General features: G+C 39.3%; 1 protein-coding gene across 23 annotated transcripts in view; it reads left to right on the top strand.

The window, feature by feature from the left end:
* The window catches only part of FHIT (fragile histidine triad diadenosine triphosphatase), a 1,501,610-nt gene that overhangs the window by 631,317 nt on the left and 857,063 nt on the right, over positions 1-13,230 (top strand). The window contains exon 1 of one of the 23 annotated variants that reach the window (XM_059940080.1): positions 8,619-8,687. The exons of the other annotated variants lie outside the window; for them this stretch is intronic. Within the exon in view, the coding sequence (XP_059796063.1) occupies positions 8,634-8,687 (54 nt within the window). The 5' untranslated portion in view covers positions 8,619-8,633. Of the gene's footprint in view, positions 1-8,618; positions 8,688-13,230 lie in introns of those variants that run through there. 23 annotated transcript variants of the gene reach the window in all.

Here is a 13,230-nt window from a genome sequence, read left to right as displayed (position 1 = left end):
AATAATGAAATATTTATAGAGTATGTTAACATATTGACTAGCACATTGTAGGCACTCAGTAACGTTAGTTACTGCTAGTTATAGGAGGAGAAGCCAGAGATTTGTTTAAGAAAATAAAACACAGCATCTTCCAAGGTAATTGCCTTGGCTCCATTCTGTTTATTCTTGTATACCATTTCCTTCTAGGGTACTTTACAGTGAGGATGAGTTTTCAGAATGATGCTTTATTCAGAGGTACTTCAAGATGTATGGTCAGAAAAAATTCACTTATACTCAGTAAGTCAGAAAAGTAGCATCATATTTTACGTATTCATTTTAGAGTGATGGTTATCTGTTTTTATAAGTAACTTATGCTCATCATTGAAAATGTAAGCAATTCAGAAAATTATAAAAAAGAAACATCATCCTAAATCCTAACTCCCAGAAATATTCACTGTGAATAGTTGAAGAGCATCTCCTAATGTACATATACAGACAGGAAGATAGAAAAATAGGTAGATAGTAAGAATGGGAGTAACTCAGAAGTAATTCCTTTCTTCCAACTTCCTCTCTCACTACCTTCCAGTTTTGTTGCTTACATTATATTTACTCTGATGGGTTTATAGCATCCTCATTGTTTTGCAAATGTAATTCTCCCATTTGTTTAGTTCTGGTTCTATTTTTATTTGGATCCACTACTCATTACTAGTCTTGTTACCGTGGTTTGTACATCCCAGAATTATTTATTTTGACTTTTCTCTTGGTTGGATAACTTTCTTCATGAAGATTTTTTTCTAAGGAAGTCTCATGAGGGTTATATTTTCTTAGGTTTTTCACTTTTCAGAATATTTGCCTACTGCTTTTATACTTGAGTAACAACTTGGCTGATATGGCATTCTCAGGACACCTTTTCTTTCCCTCTGAAGGTTACAAATTTTGCTGCATGATTTTCAGAGACTGGATGTTGCTGTGGAAAGTATGAGGCCAGGCTGATTCTTTTTCCCTACTGGAGTTGACTTGCTTTCTTTTTCTTAGTTGCTGGAATAACTCTAGTTTTATCTTGATGTGTAATAGGTTAATTAGGATATTTTAATGCTGATCATTTCATTTTTTCTCAGTATTATGTGTCATTTTCATCTGTGTATTTAGTCCTTTCTCTTCTAGGGAAATATTTCTATGTGATAACTCAATTTTCTTTTTCTGGTCCACTGTTTCAGGGGACACCAATAATATTTTTGTTGGGTTCCTTTATCTGTCTTCCACTTTAATGTGCTTTCTGTTTGCTTTAACAAGTTCCTTGCCTTTTCCTTAAGTATTCATTATAATTATTTTGAATTTCTCTATCATTCTGTTAATTTGGTTTTTAGCTTTGACTTTTTTCTAGTTCTGTTTTTAATTTACTTAAGAGATCTTCAGTGGTACATAATATTTTTCAGTGTGTCCTTAGCTCTGGAATTTCCTTGTACATTCTCCACTTTGAACTTCTATTGAATATTCTTATTAAGCTCTTTAATATTAAAGAATACTCATTGGGTATTTGTTTCTGTTCCTTGGGTTATATTTTCTTCCAGCTGAGTTCTTCATCTGTCCTGTGTGTTATATTCCTCTCCATCCTCACCTGTCCATCCCCTCCATCACATAGTATGTCTGCATAGTGGTCATGCCTTCTCTTTTTGTCCCTTTCACTATTAAGATAGGTATGTTTCTGTTTTTTCTTTTCTTCTTTTTCTTCTTTTTCTTCTGAAGTGATGTGAGTGGATCTTCCTTGATCCCTTTTCAAATTATTTGGGACTAGTTTGTCTTCCCCATTCTGAGCCATAGTTTGAGAACTGGATGCTGTTTTCTACCTGTTTTTCTAAAGATTGATTTTCACAGTGTGGGCCTGGGACCAGCAGCATCAATTAATGAAGGGAATTCTTGGACCCCAACTCACCCTAATTAAGTCAGAAACTCTGGAGATGAGGCCCAGTAATCTTTGTTTCCATAAGCTTTCCAGGTGATTCTGGTGCATTTTAAAACTTGAAAGCCACTGCAATAAACATTGTAGAGATGTGGGACAGGAAAGCTGTGGCGGAGCAGAGCACAGTTCATGCAGGGGGAACCGAGCCCTGCTCTATCTTATGAGATCCTATTAAGTATCCTGTCCCTGGGCCTATTCCTCAACCAGGATTGTTCCACTCGTTTGGGCTTTAACACATTCCCTCACCGGCCATGTTGCGCTGCAGATCAGCAAGTTCCTGTGTTCCCTCCTGCCTGTGTTGACAGAGCTGCCATGAAATGTCCTGCAGGGTGTTGCTGCAAAAGGACACCTGGTTGAGGGGGTTGAGTAGAGACTAAACTCCAGTCTTCACTCTGCTCACAAAGGGTGTGCCTGGTGCAGGGCTGCCTCAGCCCAGAGGAGGGGATGCCACTTTCTAATTGATCTGCCCAGAGGGGGCATCTTTTCATACAAGGAACATCTATAGTATGTACTGGCGGTCCTGATAAAGTCTTTTTTTTTTTTTTTAACATCTTTATTGGAGTATAATTGCTTTACAGTGGTGTGTTAGTCTCTGCTTTATAACAAAGTGAATCAGTTATACATATACATATGTTCCCATATCTCTTCCCTCTTGCATCTCCCTCCCTCCCACCCTCCCTATCCCACCCCTCTAGGTGGTCACAAACCACCGAGCTGATCTCCCTGTGCTATGCGGCTGCTTCCCACTAGCTACCTATTTTACGTTTGGTAGTGTATATATGTCCTTGCCACTCTCTCACTTTGTCACAGCTTACCCTTACCCCTCCCCATATCCTCAAGTCCATTCTCTAGTAGGTCTGTGTCTTTATTCCCGTCTTGCCCCTAGATTCTTCATGACCATTTTTTTTTCTTAGATTCCATATATATGTGTTAGCATATGGTACTTGTTTTTCTCTTTCTGACTTACTTCACTCTGTATGACAGACTCTAGGTCCATCCACCTCACTACAAATAACTCAATTTCGTTTCTTTTCATGGCTGAGTAATATTCCATTGTATATATGTGCCACATCTTCTTTATCCATTCATCCATTGATGGACACTTAGGTTGCTTCCATGTCCTGGCTATTGTAAATAGAGCTGCAGTGAACATTCTGGTACATGACTCTCTTTGAATTATGGTTTTCTCAGGGTATATGCTCAGTAGTGGGATTGCTGGGTCGTATGGTAGCTCTATTTTTAGTTTTTTAAGGAACCTCCATACTGTTCTCCATAGTGGCTATATCAATTTACATTCCCACCAACAGTGTATGAGAGTTCCCTTTTCTACACACCCTCTTCAGCATTTATTGTTTGTAGATTTTTTGATGATGGCCATTCTAGCCGGTGTGAGATGATATCGCATTGTAGTTTTGATTTGCATTTCTCTAATGATTAACGATGTTGAGCATTCTGTCATGTGTTTGTTGGCAATCTGTATATCTTCTTTGGAGAAATGTCTATTTAGGTCTCCTGCTCATTTTTGGATTGGGTTGTTTGTTTCTTTGATATTGAGCTGCATGAGCTGCTTGTAAATTTTGGAGATTAATCCTTTGTCAGTTGCTTCATTTGCAAATATTTTCTCCCATTCTGAGGGTTGTCTTTTGGTCTTTTTTATGGTTTCCTTTGCTGTGCAAAAACTTTTAAGTTTCATTAGGTCCCATTTGTTTATATTTGTTTTTATTTCCATTTCTCTAGGAGCTGGGTCAAAAAGGATCTTGCTGTGATTTATGTCATAGACTGTTCTGCCTATGTTTTCCTCTAAGAGTTTGATAGTGTCTGGCCTTACATTTAGGTATTTAATCCATTTTGAGTTTATTTTTGTGCATGGTGCTAGGGACTGTTCTAATTTCATTCTTTTACATGTAGCTGTCCAGTTTTCCCAGCACCACTTATTGAAGAGGCTGTCTTTTCTCCACTGTATATTCTTGCCTCCTTTATCAAAGATAAGGTGACCATCGGTACATGGGTTTCTCTCTGGGCTTTCTATCCTGTTCCATTGATCTATATTTGTTTTTATGCCAGTACCATACTGTCTGGATTACTGTAGCTTTGTAGTATAGTCTGAAGTCAGGGAGCCTGACTCCTCCAACTCCATTTTTCTTTCCCAAGACTGCTTTGGCTATTCGGGGTCTTTTGTGTTTCCATACAAAGTGTGAAATTTTTTGTTCTGTGAAAAATGCCAGTGGTAGTTTGATAGGGATTGCTTTGAATCTGTAGATTGCTTTGGGTAGTAGAGTCATTTTCACAATGTTGATTCTTCCAATCCAAGAACATGGTATATCTCTCCATCTGTTGGTATCATCTTTAATTTCTTTCATCAGTGTCTTATAATTCTCTGCATACAGGTCTTTTGTCTCCTTAGGTAGGTTTATTCCTAGATATTTTATTCTTTTTGTTGCAATGGTAAATGGGAGTGTTTTCTTAATTTCACTTTCAGATTTTTCATCATTAGTGTATAGGAATGCCAGAGATTTCTGTGCATTAATTTTGTATCCTGCTACCTTACCAAATTCACTGATTAGTTCTAGAGGTTTTCGGGTAGCATCTTTAGGATTCTCTATGTATAGTATCATGTCATATGCAAACAATGACAGCTTCTTCTTTTCTGATTTGGATTCCTTTTATTTCTTTTTCTTCTCTGATTGCTGTGGCTAAAACTTCGAAAACTATGTTGAATAACAGTGGTGAGAGTGGGCAACCTTGTCTTGTTCCTGATCTTAGTGGAAATGGTTTCAGTTTTTCACCATTGAGGACGATGTTGGCTGTGGGTTTGTCATATATGGCCTTTATTATGTTGAGGAAAGTTCCCTCTATGCCTACTTTCTGGAAGGTTTTTATCATAAATGGGTGTTGAATTTTGTCAAAAGCTTTCTCTGCATCTATTGAGATGATCATATGGTTTTTCTCCTTCAATTTGTTAATATGGTGTATCCCATTGATTCATTTGCATATAGTGAAGAATCCTTGCATTCCTGGGATAAACCCCACTTGATCATGGTGTGTGATCCTTTTAATGTGCTGTTGGGTTCTGTTTGCTAGTATTTTGTTCAGGATTTTTGCATCTGTGTTCATCAGTGATATTGGCCTGTAGTTTTCTTTCTTTGTGACATCTTTGTCTGGTTTTGGTATCAGGGTGATGGTGGCCTCGTAGAATGAGTTTGGGAGTGTGCCTCCCTCTGCTATATTTTGGAAGAGTTTGAGAAGGATAGGTGTTAGCTTTTCTCTAAATGTTTGATAGAATTCGCCTGTGAAGCCATCTCATCCCAGGCTTTTGTTTGTTGGAAGATTTTTAATCACAGTTTCCATTTCAGTGCTTGTGATTGGTCTGTTCATATTTTCTGTTTCTTCCTGGTTCAGTCTCAGAAGTTTGTGCATTTCTAAGAATTTGTCCGTTTCTTCCAGGTTGTCCATTTTATTGGCATAGAGTTGCTTGTAGTAATCTCTCATGATCCTTTGTATTTCTGCAGTGTCAGTTGTTACTTCTCCTTTTTCATTTCTAATTCTATTGATTTGAGTCTTCTCGCTTTTTTTCTTGATGAGTCTGGCTAATGGTTTATCAATTTTGTTTATCTTCTCAAAGAACCAGCTTTTAGTTTTATTGATCTTTGCTATCATTTCCTTCCTTTCTTTTTCATTTATTTATGATCTGATCTTTATGATTTCTTTCCTTCTGCTAACTTTGGGGTTTTTTTATTCTTCTTTCTCTAATTGCTTTAGGTGTAAGGTTAAGTTGTTTATTTGAGATGCTTCTTGTTTCTTAAGGTAGGATTGTATTGCTTTAAACTTCCCTCTTAGAACTGCTTTTGCTGCATCCCATAGGTTTTGGGTCGTCGTGTTTTCATTGTCATTTGTTTCTAGGTATTTTTTGATTTCCTCTTTGATTTCTTCAGTGATCTGTTGGTTATTAAGTAGTGTATTGTTTAACCTCCATGTGTTTGTATTTTTACAGAGTTTTTCCTGTAATTGATATCTAGTCTCATAGCATTGTGGTCGGAAAAGATACTTGATACGATTTCAATTTTCTTAAATTTACCAAGGCTTGATTTGTGACCCAAGATATGATCTATCCTGGAGAATGTTCCATGAGCACTTGAGAAGAATGTGTGTTCTGTTGTTTTTGGATGGAATGTCCTATAAATATCAATTAAGTCCATCTTGTTTAATGTATCATTTAAAGCTTGTGTTTCCTTATTTATTTTCATTTTGGATGATCTGTCCATTGGTGAAAGTGGGGTGTTAAAGTCCCCTACTATGATTGTGTTACTGTCGATTTCCCCTATTATGGCTGTTAATATTTGCCTTATGTATTGAGGTGCTCCTATGTTGGGTGCATAAATATTTACAATTCTTATATCTTCTTCTTGGATCGATCCCTTGATCATTATATAGTGTCCTTCTTTGTCTCTTGTAATAGTCTTTGTTTTAAAGTCTATTTTGTCTGATATGAGTATTGCTACTCCAGCTTTCTTTTGATTTCCATTTGCATGGAATATCTTTCTCCATCCCCTCACTTTCAGTCTGTATGTGTCCCTAGGTCTGAAGTGGGTCTCTTGTAGACAGCATTTATATGGATCTTGTTTTTTAATCCATTCAGCCAGTCTATGTGTTTTGGTTGGAGCATTTAATCCGTTTACATTTAAGGTAATTATCGATATGTATGTTCGTATTACCATTTTCTTAATTGTTTTGGGTTTGTTTTTGTAGGTCTTTTCCTTCTCCTGTGTTTCCTGCATAGAGAAATTCCTTTAGCATTTGTTTTAACGCTGGTTTGGTGGTGCTGAATTCTCTTAGCTTTTGCTTGTTTGTAAAGGTTTTAATTTCTCCATCAAATCTGAATGAGATCCTTTCTGGGTAGAGTAATCTTGGTTTTAGGTTTTTCTCCTTCATCACTTTAAATATGTCCTGCCACTCCCTTCTGGCTTGCAGAGTTTCTGCTGAAAGATTAGCTTTTAACCTTATGTGGATTCCCTTTTGTGTTTTTTGTTGTTTTTCCCTTGCTGCTTTTAATATTTTTTCTTTGTAATTAATTTTTGATACTGGGATTGATGTATCTTGGTGTGTTTCTCCTTGGATTTATCCTGTATGGGACTCTGTGTGCTTCCTAGACTTGATTATTTCCTTTCCCATATTAGGGAAGTTTTCAACTATAATCTCTTCAAATATTTTCTCAGTCCTTTTCTGTTTCTCTTCTTCTTCTGGGACCCCTATAATTCGAATGTTGGTGCATTTAATGTTGTTCCAGAGGTCTCTGAGACTGTCCTCAATTCTTTTCATTCTTTTTTCTTTATTCTGCTCTGCAGTAGTTATTTCCACTATTTTATCTTCCAGGTTACTTATCCGTTCTTCTGCCTCAGTTATTCTGCTATTGATCCCTTGTAGAGAATTTTAAATTTCATTTATGGTGTTGTTCATCACTGTTTGTTTGCTCTTTAGTTCTTCTAGGTCCTTGTTTTACGTTTCATGTATTTATTCTATTTCCAAGATTTTGGATCATCTTTACTATCATTATCCTGAATTCTTTTTCCAGTAGACTGCCTATTTCTTCTTCATTTGTTAGGTCTAGTGGGTTTATGCCTTGCTCCTTCATCTGCTGTGTGTTTTTCTGTCTTCTCATTTTGCTTAACTTACTGTGTTTGGGGTCTCCTTTTCGCAGGCTGCAGGTTCGTAGTTCCCATTGTTTTTGGTGTCTGTCCCCAGTGGCTAAGGTTGGTTCAGTGGGTGGTGTAGGCTTCCTGATGGAGGGGACTAGTGCCTGTGTTCCGGTGGATGAGGCTGGATCTTGTCTTTCTGGTGGGCAGGTCCACTTCTGGTGGTGTGTGTTGGGGTGTCTGTGGCCTTATTATGATTTTAGGCAGCCTCTCTGCTAATGGATGGGGCTGTGTTCCTGTCTTGCTAGTTGTTTGGCGTAGGGTGTCCAGCACTGTAGCTTGCTGGTCGTTGAGTGAAGCTGGGTCTTGGTGTTGAGATGGAGATCTCTGGGAGATTTTTGCCGTTTGATATCACGTGGAGCTGGGAGGTCTCTTGTGGACCAGTGTCCTGAACTTGGCTCTCCCCTCTCGGAGGCACAGCCCTGAAGCCTGGCTGGAGCACCAAGAGCCTTTCATCAACATAGCTCAGAATTAAAGGGAGAAAAAATAGAAAGAAAGAAGATAAGATAAAATAAAGTAAAATAAAACAAAATAAAGTTATTAAAATAATAAATAAAAAATAATTAAGAAAAAATTTTTAAAAAGGACAGACAGAAACCTAGGACAAATGGTAAAAGCAAAGCTATACAGACAAAATCACACACAGAAGCATACACATACACACTCACAAAAAGAGAGAAAGGGAAAAATATATATACATCTTTGCTTCCAAAGTCCACCTCCTCAATTTGGGATGATTTATTGTCTATTCAGGTATTCCACAGATGCAGGGTACATCAAGTTGATTGTGGAGATTTAATCCTCTGTTCCTGAGGCTGCTGGGAGAAATTTCTCTTTCTCTTCCTTTTTCCACACAGCTCCTGGGGTTCAGCTTTGGATATGGACCCGCCTCTGCGCGTAGGTCGCCTGAGGGCGTCTGTTCTTCGCTCAGACAGGACGGGGTTAAAGGAGCAGCTGATTCGGGGGCTCTGGCTCACTCAGGCCGGCTGGAGGGATTGGTACGGATGCGGGGCAACCCTGCGGTGGCAGAGGCCAGTGTGACGTTGCACCAGCCTGAGGTGCGCCATGCGTTCTCCCTGGGAAGTTGTCCCTGTATCACGGGACCCTGGCAGTGGCGGCTGCACAGGCTTCCGGGAGGGGAGGTGTGGATAGTGACCTGTGCTCGCACACAGGCTTCTTGGTGGCTGCAGCAGCAGCCTTAGCGTCTCATGCCTGTCTCTGGGGTCCGCGCTGATAGTCGCGGCTCGCACCCGTCTCTGGAGCTCCTTTAAGCAGCGCTGTTAATCTCCTCTCTTATTGTTTCTCCATGTGCTTTGTTGATGTGGATAATAAGTCAAGTATTTCTTCCAATCCATGATGTCTCCTCTATTCTACTCATCAGTGTCACTGCCTGGAAGAAACTTTGGCCAGAAGATTATTCTTGTAAAAACATATATGTTATTATGTTATTTCATACACTGTGCCATATTTGTTTCTTCTTATGTCTACTCCTCCATTGAACTGTGTGCCAGGCAAGAACCAGGTTTTTTTCTTTTGTTTTGTTTTGTTTATCTTTATATCTCCAGGGCTACCTCAGAGCCACAGTCGTCCCTTAGCTCCAGAAAAGCTTGGCCCAATCCTCCTGACAAGGTCTTAAAATGATATGTAGGAGCTTCTGTAATAAAGCTGTATTCCTTGAATTTGTCCAGGTTTTCTAATCACTTCCCTTCTCTCCATCTGTACCTTTACAAATTTTAGGGTATTTTTGAGAATTCTTAGAATTCTGTCTATTTTCTTTCTTTTGTGTTGCCTCTAGGTGTATGTAGGGCTGGGGTAGGAAGAATTAAGGAGATAACTTTACCAGAACTTCATTTTCTTTTCTTAGCTTATAGTTTAAAAATTTCTAGCATCAGCTTATAGCACTTTGCTGGTTTTATAGCTGCTGGTAAAATTTTAGCCTTTAAAAATGCTATTTCCGTACTATTTTTGTTAATTTGTTATGGGGGGGGGGTGTGATTCTATGTTCCTGCCTTATTCTACTATTAATATACAACAAATACATTAATTTTTTTTTTACCAACATGAATGAAAACAATTATTTTCTACTTAGCTTTTTTTTTAATAAATTTATTTATTTTTGGCTGTGTTGGGTCTTCGTTTCTGTGTGCGGGCTTTCTCCAGCTGTGGCGAGCGCGGGCCACTCTTCATCGCGGTGCACGGTCCTCTCACTGTTGCGGCCTCTCCTGTTGCGGAGCACAGGCTCCAGACGCACAGGCTCAGTAGTTGTGGCTCACGGGCTTAGTTGCTCCACGGCATGTGAGATATTCCCAGACCAGGGCTCGAACCCGTGTCCCCTGCATTGGCAGGCAGATTCTTAACCACTGCGCCACCAGGGAAGCCCTACTTAGCTTTTTTAAAAAAATTTATTTTATTTTTGGCTGCACTGGGTCTTCGTTGCTGTGGGCGGGCTTTTCTCTAGTTGCGGTGAGCGGGGGCTACTCTCCATTGCGGTGTGCGGGCTTCTCATTGAGGTGGCTTCTCTTGTTGCGGAGCACAGGCTCTAGGGCCCGCAGGCTTTCGTAGCTGCAGCATGCAGGCTCAGCAGTTGTGGCTCGTGGGCTCTAGAGCGCAGGCTCAGTAGTTGCGGTGCGCAGGCTCAGTAGTTGCGGTGCACGGGCTCAGCTGCTCTGCAGCATGTGGCATCTTCCCCGGCCAGGGCCCGAACCTGTGTCCCCTGCATTGGCAGGTGGATTCTTAACCACTGTGCCACCAGGGAAGCCCATCTACTTAGCTTTTTATCAGGTAGATTTCCTTGGTTGTTATAGTTGTATGCTTTGCATAACTTAGGTAGGAAAAAAAAGAAATGAGGTTTGAGGGGATGCTGGGTAGAATATGGGATTAAAGAACAAGTTCTGGAGATGAAGAGCTGGCAACTGGTGCCCTCAGCAGGACAGATTGGTGGACATTGGGAAGGCCCTGGCCAGGAGATTACTGAGGTCTAAGTAACTACTGGGCATATGATGTGAATGGCAGGCCGGCCAGTGCAGCAAGGAGGGGTTTTCCCTTAAAGCAGTGGTTCTCACCAGGGATTGATTTGTCCCCTTGCCACCCACCACCACCTGGAGACATTTAGCAACATCTGGAGACGTTTTTGGCTGTCATGACTGGAGAGGTGATGCTACTGGCGTCTAATGGGTGGAGGGCATAAATATCTACAATGCAAAGGAGAGCACTCCACAACCTGGAATTTATCTGATGCAAAATGTCAATAGTGCTGGGGTGGAGAAATCCAACCCTAAAGGGAGTTTAGATAGGCAGGAACAATAGCTGTTCATTATACTTTTCAGTTGGCAGATGAACATTCACATTAATCCAGCAATGAGTATATATACTGGTTTCATTCAGACTTTGAGTATTGCATTCCTTTTTTTTCCCTTGTCTTTGTTTAACTAAAGAAGTTAGCATTTTACTTCCTTGAAGGTACAGTCATTGTGATATTGTCTTACCCTTGTATCAACACCCAGAAGTCAATTTTAATTCACTAAAGAAAGTCATGTTAATCCTTCTCTTAATGGTTAAGTTTGTAACTCTAATGAAGTTTTTGAAATTAGATTCCTGCATAATAGTCACGATAGAAATTTTCAAAAACATTGATTTGGTAATAATTTAAAGTTTTAGCTCCATACTCAAAAGGATCTTATCTTTGAGTTGTATGGGCTGAAAACATTCCCCTTCTTCCCTTCTAGGTTCTTTGGTTGGTCTAATAATTAAATTGACACAAAACAGATTAACAGAAGAAAAATAAATTTTCTACATACAGGAGCCCCAAAGACGTGAGACCCAAAGGCAGACAATTAAGACTTATATGCCCTTCTGAGCTAAGGAGAAGGGAGTAGGGATCTAGGAATTCAAAGGGGAGGAAGATGAATAACAGGAAGATGAGAAGAGCAGATGTTTGGTAAACAACTGTTAGCCACGCCTTGCAGAGAAGTCTTTCTAATATAAAAAGTTATCTTTGATATTAGCTCTCTTCCTAGTACAGATCCTCTATCTAAATTCTTTTAGGCAGTTAAGGGGAAGGTAAACAGCTCTTTCTGACTCTGTTGATTGTCTTCAGCTCAAAATAATCTATATACCAAGTGGTGTATTTTGTGGGGGTGGTGGGGGGGTGGGGGGGGATAGTGTATTCTGCTCCCCCTCAGAGCCTCACATCCTTTGTGCAAGACTGACAGGTAAGAACTACCTTTTGCTTTCTTAATCAAATGGGCGTTTGCAAGTGACCACATTGTTTGTCACTGGACAACTGACCATGTGACTATGGACAAGTTGCTTAATCTCTCTAGACTGCAGTGTCAATAACAAACATATCTTAAATGGGTGTGGCGGAATAGATGAGCCCCTCTTTGTTCTCATACTCTATGGAATTATGCAATGTAAGTTATGCAGACTGGATGAGCCCTCCCTCACGGAAGGCTGGGGGCAGGGGAGTCTTCTGCTTTGAATGGATCTCTAAGTTTTTGTGAGATACCCCAGTGCAAGTCTTTCCATAACATCTCTTTTGCCAGCATGCCCACAGCCAGGTATTATGCGACACTGCGCATTAATACATTTTAACAGATTTTAAATGAACTTTCTCTAAGCAGATAGAAGACAGTTAGAACATTCCAAGGGAAATCCCTTGGCAGACAAGCACATCTGTTGGCGATTTGGCATCCCTGGAACAGTTTCATCAGACTGCATCAGCAGTTTCTCACAAAATGTGAACAGTATGTTGGCTAAAGGCACACACGATTATGTCTGAACCTCATAAACTTCTCTCAATTATGAGGAAATGTCACCGTCAAAACTCTAATGCCTCAAATGACCCCAACCACAAGCTGTTAAAAAAAAAAAGAAAAACCACCTCCAAACGCAAAAGTGGTATCTGAAAAGCCATTTAATACTTTAGAAGTTTCTTCCTGCAATCTGTAAGCAAAGCAAAATTTGACAGCGTTTCTTAGTGTTGATAATGTGCAAAGATGTTTATCTTTATTACTTGCTGGCAGTGTGGTATATCATTATGAAACTTGGTTTTAATTCTAATTAAACATTTAAAATGAAGTTGCTTTTCTTTGCTCTTGTGAAAGATGGAAGAGTATTAAGTAACTTTCGTTGCCCAGTGGAATTACCTATGTTCAAAAACTCAACCAAATTAATGTCTGTTGATGAAGTTCATTTTTAAATAGTATAACCCTAATCATTTGGGGAAAATTAGTATTCCCTGTGAACAAATATTTTAACCAAAATGTGATAAGTTTATTAATAACTCTGAGTGGAGAGAAAACACAATTTGAAAAATGGTCGACATTTTACTTGATGGTTACCTTTTATGCCAATAATTTTTTCTGGGATTTCTAAGCAAAAGAACACATTTACTCAATTGCTATCCATTAATCTGGAAGATGTCCTCTCTTTTAATTGTTCAAAAAAAAACCCCATCTAATTGTTTCTGAATGTTAAGTTTTGGTGGGCTCTGCAATATGAAGGCTGGAATTAAATTTCTACTATGGCAGTTGGTTGGTAGGTAGTTATGGTACATCTTTCTAGACCCTTTTGCAATTTTAAGATGAAAGAATGTGATCT

This window comes from Balaenoptera ricei, chromosome 11 (assembly GCF_028023285.1).
Source record: "Balaenoptera ricei isolate mBalRic1 chromosome 11, mBalRic1.hap2, whole genome shotgun sequence".
Taxonomy (NCBI): Eukaryota; Metazoa; Chordata; class Mammalia; order Artiodactyla; family Balaenopteridae; genus Balaenoptera; species Balaenoptera ricei.
Note: the sequence above shows the minus strand (reverse complement) of the source record. Positions and strands in the feature narration are given on the sequence as shown.